At 39.9% G+C, this 13,661-nt stretch overlaps 2 protein-coding genes across 6 annotated transcripts in view; one reads left to right on the top strand and one right to left on the bottom strand.

The window, feature by feature from the left end:
* LOC125451825 (TPR and ankyrin repeat-containing protein 1-like) overlaps positions 1-2,117 on the bottom strand; it is a 93,365-nt gene extending 91,248 nt beyond the window's left edge. For both annotated transcript variants that reach the window (XM_048529451.2, XM_048529453.2), the window contains exon 1: positions 2,002-2,117. The gene's annotated coding sequence lies outside the window, so the exon portion shown is untranslated. The remainder of the gene's footprint in view (positions 1-2,001) is intronic.
* A 298-nt stretch (positions 2,118-2,415) lies between these two features.
* Positions 2,416-13,661, top strand: part of mlh1 (mutL homolog 1, colon cancer, nonpolyposis type 2 (E. coli)) — a 50,658-nt gene continuing 39,412 nt past the window's right edge. For all 4 annotated transcript variants that reach the window (XM_059645779.1, XM_048528887.1, XM_048528889.1 and 1 more), the window contains exons 1-2: positions 2,416-2,600; positions 11,307-11,397. In XM_059645779.1, coding sequence (XP_059501762.1) covers positions 2,488-2,600; positions 11,307-11,397 — 204 coding nt within the window. In that variant the 5' untranslated portion in view covers positions 2,416-2,487. The remainder of the gene's footprint in view (positions 2,601-11,306; positions 11,398-13,661) is intronic.

Below are 13,661 nucleotides of genomic sequence, written 5' to 3'. Positions count from 1 at the left end.
TTCTAAATGCTTTTTTATAACACTCTTTATAATAGTCTTGAATGCTTTCCCAAATACAGGCAAGCGGGGCTAGGTTAGTTTGGCATGATCTGTTTTCAAGCTGTATGACTCCAGTAACTTTGAAGACAGAGTTGAGGAGACATTTCTTCTCTGACGGGGTAGTGAATCTGGGGAAATCTTTAATGCAGCAGGCTGCTGAGACAGGATCATTAAGGATATTCAAGGCTTTGATAGACTTTTAATTTCTCAGGGAATCAAGAGTTACGGGAAAAAGGCTGGAAAATGGAGCTGAGGATTATCAAACCAGCCTTGATCACAACGAATGGCAGAGCAGACCCAATGGGCTGAAATGCCTACTTCTGTATCAAAGATAGTAAGAATGGCCAATGCTGGATTCTGGATTCAGAAAAGAAGGGTCCCAACCCGAAATGTCAGCTTTCCTGATCCACTGATGCTGCCTGGCCTGCTGTGTTCCGCCAGCTCCACATTGTGCAATCTCTACTTCAGCGCCTATGTCTTGTAGTCAGTTGGCAACACATATTGTGATGGGAGAAATAATATTTAAGGAGGCTTAGCATTTGACTTGATAGTTGATTACATTAAACTTCTGGGAACTCAAGGTAAACAATGAAATGTAAAATACAGACATAAACTGCTGGAAACAATCATCAGGTATAGCTGTATCTGTGGAGATAGGAACAAAGTTCATGATTCATGTCTACAGTTTTCAATGAGAGTAGTGTGAAACTCAAAACAAAACCTGCAAAAACAGAACCAACCAACTCAAGGATTAGCGTTCTAATATCCCATGAAGGCTTCACTTAAGAGTTTTGATGACAATTTCAAATACTAGGTGAAGCTCAACTGGTCCAGCGAAAAAAGTGCAGCTTCTCCTTTGAAAGAAAGCTGATATCTGAAGAATTGTACAAGTGATGAGCCTGAAGGGGTTAAAGTTCATATTATATTGGTTCCACCCATTCTAGAGACGTCAGTCTCAGGTGGAGAAGTTCTGCTGTAACGTTTGAAGATAGCAGATGTATCTGTACCAGCTCTTTAAGTAATTATGTTTAGGAATTTATCACAATCAAGCAACAAATCTTATCTAAGAACAGTAACTCTTTTATATATATGCTGTGCTGGTGCATCCTTTACCAAAAATCATTAGGTAGACAAAGCAAAGACAAGAGACCTTGGTGGCAACAAACTACTTCATACAACCTATTCCCAGTCCCATATTCTGATCAAAGTGGCAAATATCATATGACACCAGGAGTGAACGTCTGAAGAAACACCACTGAGGCAGACAGACAAAGGAGAAAATCCCAACTGTTGGACACCTCCAAAATTGTTTGCATTGTCCTTTCCTGCTGGCAAAAGACTGCAGGGCCAAATTGGCCTACAAACCCAAAAGATCTCTGCCAAACACCCAGATGAACATGACCAGCTTCATAACCTCTAGGGAGGTACAAGATAATATTTTACACAGTACAGTTATGCACTGAAAAAGAAAATTGAGTTGAGGACGACCAGATGATCTCATTAAATGGCTGAGCTGAACTCGATGGGCTGAATGGTCTGTTTCTACTCTTAGGTCTTGCGGGTGAACTGGCTTTTCTAATTTTGATCAAACGTGACGGATACATTTGTAAAATTGCCCTCTTCGAAGATAGCAGTTTCCCTAATTTATTTGTACTTCATTAGTGGCTTAGCACAACAGGGTATCTTGTGATACGGAGAGGAGCAGATTACCACTTATTCAAAACGCAAAAGACTTCCACAAGATTGTAAATCACAGAATAAGAAATTATCTACTCCTCGGTTTGGTTTCCCCTCGTTTTTCTTCATTCTGCAATATGATTTACACGATGCAAACTATGATTTTTGCAGCAGGGACACTTCCAACGGAAAGAGTCTCAAGCTTTCCACTGACAACAACAATAATAATAATAATAATAATAATAATAATAATTCTGGTGCCAAAAAGAAAGACGTTCCTGTTACCGTGACTCAGTAATTGCACCGGTAGACATATCCTACGGTCAGTCTCTCTGCCACCTGCTTGGGCAGACGCCAGAACCGACTCATCACATCGTGCCAGAGCCCCGGGGCTGCGCGCGCGATGGAACCGCAGCGGGAAGGGCGGATTCTGCACGGAGCTGATGATCGACAGCCGGATCCTCCCATGGACGGCGTCCGGTCGCCGTGAGTGGCGGCGGAACGATCCAATGGGTACGGCCTGAGCCGGATGGTTGACGGCCACACTGTCCAATCAACACTAAGCTAGTGTTGCCGTCTCCAGGCAGTGTTTGCCAATGAGCGCGGTCGCTGCATCGTGATTGGCAGTTAGGCACCGGAGTTCCACCCCTTCAGTGTAATGGGGCGGGTAGGAAACAGGAGAGGTAGAGGGCGGAACTTCCTGTAGCCTGCATGAGCCGGGCGGTTGGTGGCGGACGTTTGTTGTGTTTTTAACGGCTGCGCGGGTCAGTTATGGTGACTCCCGGCGTGATCCGCAGGCTGGAGGAGACCGTGGTGAACAGGATCGCTGCTGGCGAGGTGATCCAGAGGCCTGCGAATGCCATTAAGGAGATGGTGGAGAACAGGTGGGTCGGTCGTCGTTTTGCTCTCATGCAGTACGCGATGGCAAGGGATGTGTTTTCGGTAACATTGAGTGCCTCAGGCTTTGGAGTACCAGTTGGTTCTGCTAAAACGGGATAGCTGCAACTGACGGGGCCTGTGGGAAACGCGGGACCACCAAAGGGGGAAAAAAAACAGTCAAAATTGTTCAAAAATCACTCAAACGCCCTTATCACGAAGGTTAGCCCATTTTAAATAAATGTTTAATTCATATCTGATAATGAAATGATACAGTAAGTTTAATACCTTATCTTGAAAAAAAATGTCAAGCTTACTAGATGGGAGAGGAGGTTTTGAGGTTGTAATGCAGGGGCTGAGGGTCGTCATCATCTTCACTCGCTGGGGCAATTGTGGTTGTAGAGTTTGGGAGAAAAATAGTCGATCCAGAAGTGTATGGCATTGGCTCATTGTCTTCTGACTGTTACTTGGGTGTTGGTTTTTTTTTAAAAAAGCTGGCTTTTGCTGCTTTGCCCTTTTTTCCTCTTTTGTGAAGCTGTTCATATGGTGCCAAAGCAGATTTAATTCCATGAACTGCTATCCTGCAGCATTCTGCATTGTAATTGTTGACCTCTTAGAGCTGCACCAGCTTCTCAATTCCCTCTGGATAGAAGACAAAACAGAAGTGATAACTCTTGCGGTGCTACATCCTGGATTTGATCCTCTTCATCTCCGGCTTCCACTTGCCCTGCAGTGACAAATTGCAGATCAGCTGTAGAGAGGTCTTCACTGTAGGACTGAAACAACTCTTCAATGTTCTCATTCTCCACTCTTCAAATTGTGTTATAGCCAATGCAAGTTTGCATTTTAGAAATAGTGTTTCTCCATCCGTCAGTAGCATTATAGCCAATCTGTGCTGTTGGAACACACATTATAACAGAACTGACTGCACTGCTCTAACTGAACTCTGAAACCCATTCAGTACAAATGGGTCTAATTTCCTGTTTGGAATTCAGGGTGTGCAGTGGAATTGAATGAGATTGCTCACACCTTACAGGAGATGTTGAACACAATTTTGCAGATTACATTTTGATGCTGGTAAATATGAAGTGCCACACACAGTAAAGAAGAATGATCCAACATGTGCCTTGTCAATGTATTTGTGTGCAGATGTAGCTTTTTCTGTTCATTTATGGGCTGTGGGCATCGTTGGTTGGACTAGCATTTGTTGCCTATCCCAACTTGTTTCTACTAAAGTAATGTTGAGCTGCCCTTGTTATGACACTGGGGCAGCAATCCAGCCAAAATCAGACTGCAACACAGTAAAATTAAAAATTTTATATTGCAACGTGATGAAATTAAAAATTCACTGACCCTCAAAATAGCATAATTGTTGCTAACCAGACTTTTCTAATAACAGACATCAGAATTTACACTTGACCTCAAAAACATAGAGTGGGAGTTTGGAGTTTAAAAGCATTCTCAATAGGTTGACACTAACATGTTTGGTAGAATGCCATCTGTTCATGCGGTCTGATACCGTGTCAGCTTGGCTCAAATAGCGTAACCCACAGATTTGAGTGTGTTAAGGGTATTTAAATGGTCATTCCATAAACATATGGATGATAATGGAATACTGTAGGTTAGATGGGCTTCAGTTTGGCTTCACGGGTTGGCGCAACATCGAGGGCTGTACTGTGCTGTAATGTTCTATGTTCTTAGCAGACATCATGGTGATCTATTTAACATCTGTGATCTAAACCCAATCGACTTTTAATCCCCACCCTCAATTGCACACAGATGGACAAACAGACACAGACACAGTTAAGGGATAAGTTGAGAGAAATCTAAAGAATTGCAGTTACCACTTCACAGTTTCATGATGGGTACTTGGCCTTCAAAAATGCAAGAATGCTGAGAGATAATAGGAACTGCAGATGCTGGAGAATCTGAGATAACAAGGTGTAGAGCCGGATTAACACAGCAGACCGAGCAGAAAAGCTGATGTTTCGGGCCCAGACCCTCCATCAGAAAGGGCCTAGACCCAAAACATCAGCTTTTCTGCTCCTAAGATGCTACTTGGCCTGCTGTGTTCATCCAGCGCATTATGAACCTGCGCTTGATAAACCAGCAAAAATTATATAACTCAATTACCATGAAGTTTACTGCATTATTCTATCCAACTATTTATAGGTTTTAAATTTATTTACCTCAGTTTAAATACACTTGTTCAATCAAATGGCCACGTGAAATATCAACAGTTGATTCAATTTCAAATCAACTTCTCCTCAGATACCGTGGTCTACTTTGATGTTTGAGCAGACTGTTGAGAGTGTGACTGAGAAGGCTATCTGCTGGCAGTTATATTTAAGGCGAAATTGCTTTATTATTTAAGTGATTTAGGCTTTAAGTAAAGGATAACAATGATATGTATGCCCCTACATTACATTTCTATTTTTTTTAGTGTGTTTTTACATTGATAATCTGGAATATTTAATTGGCACATCCTCGTCCCATAGGTGCCAGATAATAAAGTTTATTGTATGTTTAGATGGTGGACAGTCTTGGGGAGTAGGAAGTGAATTACTCACTCCAGGACTCCTGGCTCTGATTTGCTCTTGTTCCCACAGCTTTTAATATGACGAATCCAGTCCAGTTTATGGCCAATGATAACCCAAGGTTGTTCATAATGGGACTTTAGTGATGCTGTTGGCTTTGACTGCCATAGGATGATTGTTAGATTCTGTTGTTAGAGATGCCAGATAGTGACCAAATTGTCAAAACCTGGATATTGTCCTGTTCTTGCTGCATTTGGACATCCTGTAGCTCAATACTTGAGGAGTCATGGGTGCTGTTGAACCTTGTGCAATCATTTGAGAACATGATGGACAGAACATCATTGAAGCAACTGAAGATGTCTGGATGTAGGACATTAACTTGAGTGACTCCTGCAGAGATATCATCATATTTGTAGTATACATGAGCTAAAATTTTGGACAGCCATCTAAGCAAAGACATTCACTGTTTTTAAGTGGTCAGCTGGTGCAGTTGGACATGTCGTGATGAGTTTAAAAGGGGAAGTAAGATACATCATCTCATTGGCCAACTCAGTTTGTCTAGGGGTGACCTGTATCAATCCGTACAAAGTGGTTCGTACCTGCTTTACACTAAACTGGTCCACATTTGAAATACACAACATGGCCAACAAGGATTGAAACAAAATGGGACAGCATGCTCTAACATTCAAGTGAAACACAGCGGTACCTTTGAACAAGACTACTCCAAGGTCAGCAAAAGAACCCTACCACCAACCATTTGAGACAGCTTTGATAATGGAATGCCTAAGAATGGGCAAATGATTTTTTTCTAGGCTCATTAATGAAAGGATGATTGTCCCAGTAAATGAATAAAACGAGTGTATGTCTCAGCCAAGGTTAACTCTGAACAGTATTGAGTTCTACGAATGTATAAATTGCTGTATTTTCACAGTAATTTGAGTTATATAATTTTTGCTGGTTTATCAAGAGTACAGGTTCACAATGTGCTGTACAGCTGCAAAGACAACAGCTAAAGTTACTTTGTAGTAAATAGTTGCTTCTTTGAAACTACCTGCAGTATTAAATAGAATCTATTTAAAAAATCCCTTAATCATAGAAGTAGTTTTAACATATAACCAAAGTGTAATATCAGCACTGGGGAAAAGCATTTAAATCTAAGCGTAAAAGTTAATTAGCCTTAGGAACTACCTTATCTTCTGCCCTGAGCAACCCATTAATTACAAAGTGCTCACAGTAGAAGTAGTTTTTGTAATGTTACATTTTATAACTAACTTAATAATGGAAGTTAATAGCAATTCGTCAAAACTGTCTTTTGTGATTTTACGTGTGTGATCAGGACAGTTGGGAATATGAATTTAGTTAAACACTTATAGTCATCTGTATCCAAAATAAGAAAGAGGAATGGCTGAATTTGATAAAAGAAAGCGCATGTAATACAATGAATAATAGAACGCAAGAGATAAGCCTGAGACAGATCTGAAGGGGAGTAGCCAGTAACTTTGGAATGTAAATGAAGAGGGCGAATAGAAAGATCCCAAGGTTTAGAGATCACAATGTCTGGTAAATGCCATAAGACCATAGGAGTGCCCATCATTGAGGTGTCCCACGGGATTGGGTGTATGGATTAAGGGGGAAGGCAGTGACTACGCTGTATTTGACTATCATAACAGAAAATGTATAACGTGCTGTATTTTCACAATAAAAAAGCAGATTGTGTCATTGATCTCCCTTCTAATCTGAGCCAAAGACGAAGCGAAAAATTAGTTTCTCAAGTCAAAGCCAGATTCGGGAAGGATCCTTTGACCCTCTCCCTGCACTCACCAGTTTCTGCTTGACTAAACATCTTCTGCTTGACTAAACATCTTCAACTTGACTGAATCCTGCCAGCCTCCTGAGTGTTTGTCCCCAGTTTGTTGTGGGGTGGGTTGGTGGGAGGTGCTGCTCCTACAGTTTGTAACAGGTGAACCACCACCTATTGCTAGATTCAAGTAGAGCTACCTCTCTGAATGGACAGTATGATTAAATAACATTTTAAAAAAACAGCAGGCAGCATTCCACGTGTCTTGGTAGCATGAATTGTATGAAAAGGTAGAATTGGAATTCAGCCACCAAAATAAAACTTCAAATTAAAAAGCCTTCTCTGAGCAGACAATGGTCCAACAAATATTTAGGCACATTCTTGACTACCCTCTAACTTGCAGAGCAACTTTCCCTGGGTTTGTGTAGTTCCTAAATGATCTGTACCCTTCAGTATTCAGGTCCAATCTATGTTCTTCAGTAGTTTTCACTCTAATGACCACCTTATTTATTTCCAGTTGTGCTGTCAATTCACCTACATTTATTTGAAATGTTATGTGCATTGAGTATTTACATTCATCCTTTTATGATGTCTGTCCTGTCTGTTAATTTACTCTCTTATGTGTACTGTTTATCTCTTTCCCCTCGTGGCCTATTTATCATCACCTATATTAATAACTCTCTTTTGCCTTGAATCTGCCCTTTGATATATCATATTTTCTGAAATTTGATTCTTTGCCCACTATGTCATTTAAAATCCTCTCTACTTCCCTAGTAATATAGCTCTCAACCACACCAGCCCAGCACAGTTCAGGTGGAGTTTGGGCCACTTTCAGTTGGAACCCCATTCTTTGCCTCTACTTCATTCTGTCTCCAATTGACCGTACTTTTAACTTGCTCAGAGATTTAGCTGTATTTGCAGGGTTTAGATATCTTTTCACAGAGGGATGTTCGTGATTTCACACTTTAGTGTGGCCTAACTTGCTCCAATTGATGTGTGCTATTCATTATGACTAAGCCAAAGTCCAGCTAATCCAGAGGTAACTGTCCAGAAAATTGTCTAGTCATGAGCATCTTTAAGAATTTTCTATTCGGCCTGTGGGAATAGCTAACTACTTCACCACAACTGGAGGTGTGTAGGTTGTCTGAATTAGACTTGTACAATTAATGGTAGGGCCCTGGATAGTGTTGTCGAACAGAGACCTGTGGGTTCAGGTACATAATTCTTTGAAATTTGTATCACTGGTAGACAGGGTGGTTAAGAAGACATTGAGCATACCTCAGAACTTCACTGCTCAGACCTTTGAGTATAGGAGTTAGGACATCATGTTGGGGTTGTACAGGATGTTGGTGAGGCCTCTTTTGGAGTACTGTATGCATTTCTGGTCATCATGTTATAGGAAGGATATTGTTAAGCTGGAGAGGGTTCAGAAACGATTAACAGGATGTTGTCAGGAATGGAGGGTTTGAGTTATAAAAATAGACCAGAAAGACTGAAACCTTTTCCACTGAAGTGTAGGAGTTGAGGGGTGACCTTATAGAGGCTTATAAAATCATGAGGGGCGTGGATATGGTGAAGGACAACGATATTTTTTTCCCTGGGGTGGGGAAATTCAAAACTGTGGGGCATATTTTTAAGGTGAGAGGAGAAAGATTTTAAAAAGGACCAAAAGTGGTTTTTGTGGCATGAACAACAAAAGAAATTGATGGATGCAGGTATAGTTACAATGTTTAAAAGAATTTGAATAATTTCATGAATAGGAAATGTTTGGAGGGATATGGGCCAAACATTGGCAAATGGGACTAATTTAGTTTGGAAACATGGTGGGCATGGAATGGAATAGAATAGAATATCCTTTCTTGTCACTTGTACTCCAGTATAGAAGTGAAATGTTTTTATAATGGCTGCCTTTTAAAGGCACCATCTTATGTACAAGTACCTAGGTACAAATCTTTACTGAGTAATGGAGGAAGTGTTATATAAAAAGAATTAAAGGAAAGCATGTATATTACTTAGAGGTAGTTATAACATATTAAAACGGATTTAAATTACAGTCCGATAACAGCAGCTCAGCATGAGGTGCCAGGCCCAAGTCCAGCAATTGTCCTGTATTGCTTCATCCTCCAATTTGCTCCTCACTGGCACTCAATAGCGACTACGTAAGTCATGCTGTAGCCGGATTCATTCCTCGGTCGCTCTGGGCACTCGACCAGGCCCGAGATCGATCAGCTACCATCGCTCAAGCCTGTGCTTGCTCCGCTGCTGCTGCAGGACATGGCCTGTGCACTCAGCTCCCCCCTGGCCTCTGGTTCGTTACAGAGAGGAGAGATAAAAAGGGCGGGGGGGGAGAACAAAGACCTGGTTAGATTGAAGGGTCTGTTTCTGTGCTGTATGACTCTGACTTATCACAATTTCACTGTACTTTAAATTACACCAGTACAGGCTACAAGATGATTCCTTTTCAATGGACCAAATTACCTGTTATTACAAGTGGAACAACTCTGGGATGTGCTGCCTGAATAGCAGCAACAGCAGCCTCTGCCCACCCCCCAGCAATTTTTTTTTGGAAGGGCTTCTGCCCACTTACTCCACGCTCTGAAATGGCCACAGATACATAATTATCACGCTGTCCATTTTTTTAAAAAACATGGTCGCAGCACAATTCTCTATACCTCACAGTGACTAATCACAAAATGGCAATCAGACACCTTGAAAATTGATAATCTGTTTTCATCTTAGGTTATGAAATATTGGGGTATAGTTATACACGTGTTGAAAGAATGGTTACATTCCTATTTTGTGATTGAATTGTCAAGTTGCTACTATTGCATTTATATTCTGTTGCAAATTCCCCTCCAAACCATTAAGTTTCTGATTTGGAAATATATCATCGTTTCTTTATTGTTGCTGGCATTCCCTCCCTAAAGGCATTGTGGGTCTATCAACAACACATGGACTGTAGAGATGCAAGAAAGCAGGTCATCACCACCTTTGCCCATCTCTAGTTGCTCTTGCAATAAATGCTGCCCAACCAGCAATACCCATAGCTGATGAGTGAATCAAGAGAAATTATTCCTTTTGATCTGGGCACTTTGTGTCGTGTAACACCATTAATGTTCAAGACCTTCTTCAAAGTGCTGACTCAGGAATACATTGCACACTAAGAGTCCAAGATGAGTACAAATATGCCTAAAGAAAAATTGGAATCAAGTTTATAATTTTTTTTAAATTTAACAGATGGATTAATATTTTTTCAGTGTAGTAATTACAAGCTAAATACTCAGTAGAGATGTATAAAATAGCTGCCACTGGATTCACCAGGTAGTTTGTGACAGTTCCCACCACAGAGGCATTGTGGCCATCTTCATTGTATTCATAATGGTATTTACATTATTTAAAAATCTAACTAGCAGCAAAAATGCTCACTCATATATGCACTGCACTGTGCATAATTCTCCTTCCTGCCCACCCCATGTGTCCCTTTCCAAAAATGTTGTGAATTCTCCATTTGATTTGCTGAAAGTTATTTCATAGGACTGTTGAGTCCAAATTAGCAAGCCCTGAAGATGCCCCAACACAAGACAATGTAAAATAATATCTGTTATTACTAGGTTGGGTGTTGAATCACCTGCAAAACTGAAACTGCCGTTCACCCACGTAAATCCAGCAGTCGAATGCTAACTGTAAACAATTTCATTCTATTGATCTTTGAAGTAAGTGGCATGATTCATTGATTTGTTTCCAATTTCCTTGAGTGACTTGTTGGATTTCTATTCAACAACAATGTCAAAAGCAGTTGTTCCCTATTGAGAGAGAGTCTGGACTCACAGCGTTAACTCTGCCTTTTCTCTACAAATGCCCCCAGACTGCTGAGTTCCTCCAGCAATTTCTGTTTTTGTTTCAGATTTCCACTATCCTCAGTTCTTTGTTCTATTGCCATGTACTGATCGACCCTTGTGTTCCACCCTCACCTTCACTAAGGTTAACCGATATGTTAACCAAATGTGTGTTCTTTTCAGCCTAGTGAATTTGTTAAAGTAACCCTTGTAGTTAACCTTGTATAAGCACTTAGTAACAAGAATTCAGATGCATGAAATTGAAATAGATTCTTTGAAGAACCACAGAAGCTTGTGAATGCTGTGAGATTGTGTTAAATTGGATAATTATAGAAGCAGTCTCTGATTTTTTTTTTAAAGTTATGTGTTTGAAATATCCAGCTTTCTTGTGCCCTGAATTTGCTCCTGCCTTTGTCAGGTGAACACCATTGTAGCTCACCTGTATTTTCTGGGTATCTTTATTTACTGTAAATTAGTTCTGTACTGCATTAGCAAAATATCTCAATGTGATGTGATAACAGAATATTTGGGTTTTTTTGATAGTTTGGATGCCAATTCTACAAGTATTCAGGTCACTGTGAAGGATGGTGGACTGAAGTTGATTCAGATCCAGGATAATGGGACCGGTATCAGGGTAAGACATCTTAACATATAGGCCAAAGATATTGACATATGTTTAGAGGCTTGCAATTTCACAAACTTTTGATAAAAAGTTTTACGCCAGGACTGTACAGTAGGGCAATACGTGCCTTCAGAATACAGTCCCGCAAGGCGAATGCCAAAGCAGACTTGCCACATTGAAAGTATGGCAGCTGGCTAACCCCACCTTGTTTTGATTTTGGACAAATTTTGTTATTGGGGACTCAGAGGAAACCTGCCTTGATAGGTCAACATTTATTCATCTCTCGGGGTGACCTCACTTAAGTACTCAATATTGCAGATTTGGTTTTAACAATGAAACAGATTTAATTTGCAGAAGAAATAAAAGTAAAATAGAATAAACCAAAATATTTACAATATAAAGTAAATTTACATTTTGAAACAACAGTAAAAATTATAATACCATCAATTTGAAAAATCTATTTTTATAGATGCTGAAATACACTTTTTACAGATCACAAAAAGCATGTTTCCTGTATTTACACTGGAGAGAGCCTGATCTGTCATCTCTGTGGACTTAATTTAACAGTGATTTCAACTCCCAAGCTAGAGAATTTGAAAGTGTCTTCTTAGTTCATACACTTGAATTTAAACTTTCTCAGCTTCAGATAGCTACTTCAGAGTTTCCCCACACACACTTCAGGTCTGGAACAGTTACTAAACTCCTTCCTTAGAGGTAATCTATTTGTAAGAAATCTAAAATATCTTCTCCCTTTGTCAGAAGAAATTACTTTACAAATCTATCTACAACTAACAACCCTACAGAGCTTCCCCAAATCTGGAACTAAACCTATGGGTGTTTCTCTTTAAGCTTGACAAAATAAGATTCTTCCATTACTATACATTGTTCGCTCCTAAACATTCCACCTTGCAACAAAATTCCATTTGTTCTTGGAGATTACCTGAGTTTAAAAGAAATCACTGTGTCTACAGAAATACTTGCAACTTAATCATTACATGTCTTAACATGCACAGAAGATCCTATGCACTAGTTCAATATTCAAAATTCCAAACTCAGGATTAAATTGTATTAAAATATATACCTGTTACACATTCTACGTCATAAGCTACTCTAATCAATGCAATTACTGCAATGTAAGTTCATTTTTGGTGGGACGTTGGATGTTTCATGAATTGCACAGTTCTTGCTGGAGTCATCCTAAAGTGATAATTCAACAAGATACTACGAATTACAAACTATTTGGTAAACATTTGGGTGTCCAAGCATTTTGTATCTGTGGACTGTTAAGAAACTTTAATCTTGCTTCATTTGTCTCAAGTCAACACTGTAAGGCAGCAGAGCTAATACAAGCCTTTATCCAACATTTAGATTCACCTAAGTATAAACAGTATTAACCAGCAAATAAGACATAAGTGCATTAGGTTCAGTGGTCTGTTGTAAGGCCACCATTAGCTTAACAGGACGTGGTGTTGTAAGTTTTTTTACAACAGCAAAGCTTGTGTATTTTTACAATTATTTCCTTACACTTAAAATGCATGTTGACTTTAGACAGTTGTAAATTTGATTGCTAACTGCATTTACAGCCTCTGGCTAATATTTGAATAAAAGCAAAATATTGGCAATTCCAAAGATATGAAACAAAGAGAATGCTGGAGAAACTCAACAGTTCTCTCCCCTCACTTAACCTAGTTTATTGGCACATTCTAACCCTGAAATAATATAACTTTTGTCACTTCCATATCCCTAAAAAGTAGTAGCTTTTTCCCACTGATCAATGGTGTGTCTATCAATCTACATAAGGGTTGAAGAGTAGAAATATTTGTGACTTTATCATTCTAGACCAATGCGTGTTCAAACTCTGCTGCTGATTACGTTCCCTTTCTACTCTCTATATCCCAAATATTAATTTTTCACAGATAACAAGGTGTAGAGCTGGATGAACACAGCAGCCCAAGCAGCATCAGAGGAGCAGGAAGGCTGACGTTTCGGGCCTAGACCCTTCTTTGGAAAGATGGGTCTGAAGAAGGGTCTAGGCCGGAAAAGTCAGCCTTCCTGCTCCTCTGCTGCTTGGCCTGCTGTGTACATCCAGCTCTACACCTTGTTATCTCAGATTCTCTAGCATCTGCGGTTCCTACTATCTCTGAATTAATTTTTCATATCTTTGTGATTTCAGGCTTTTGATTCTGTTGTTCCTTGTAATTATTCATTTTCCATTTTCGCTCTTTAGTGATCATTTCAGGATTTCTGTCATTGTAAACTTGCAGCTTTTTCTGTTT

Source organism: Stegostoma tigrinum, chromosome 5 (genome assembly GCF_030684315.1).
Source record: "Stegostoma tigrinum isolate sSteTig4 chromosome 5, sSteTig4.hap1, whole genome shotgun sequence".
NCBI lineage: Eukaryota > Metazoa > Chordata > Chondrichthyes > Orectolobiformes > Stegostomatidae > Stegostoma > Stegostoma tigrinum.
Note: the sequence above shows the minus strand (reverse complement) of the source record. Positions and strands in the feature narration are given on the sequence as shown.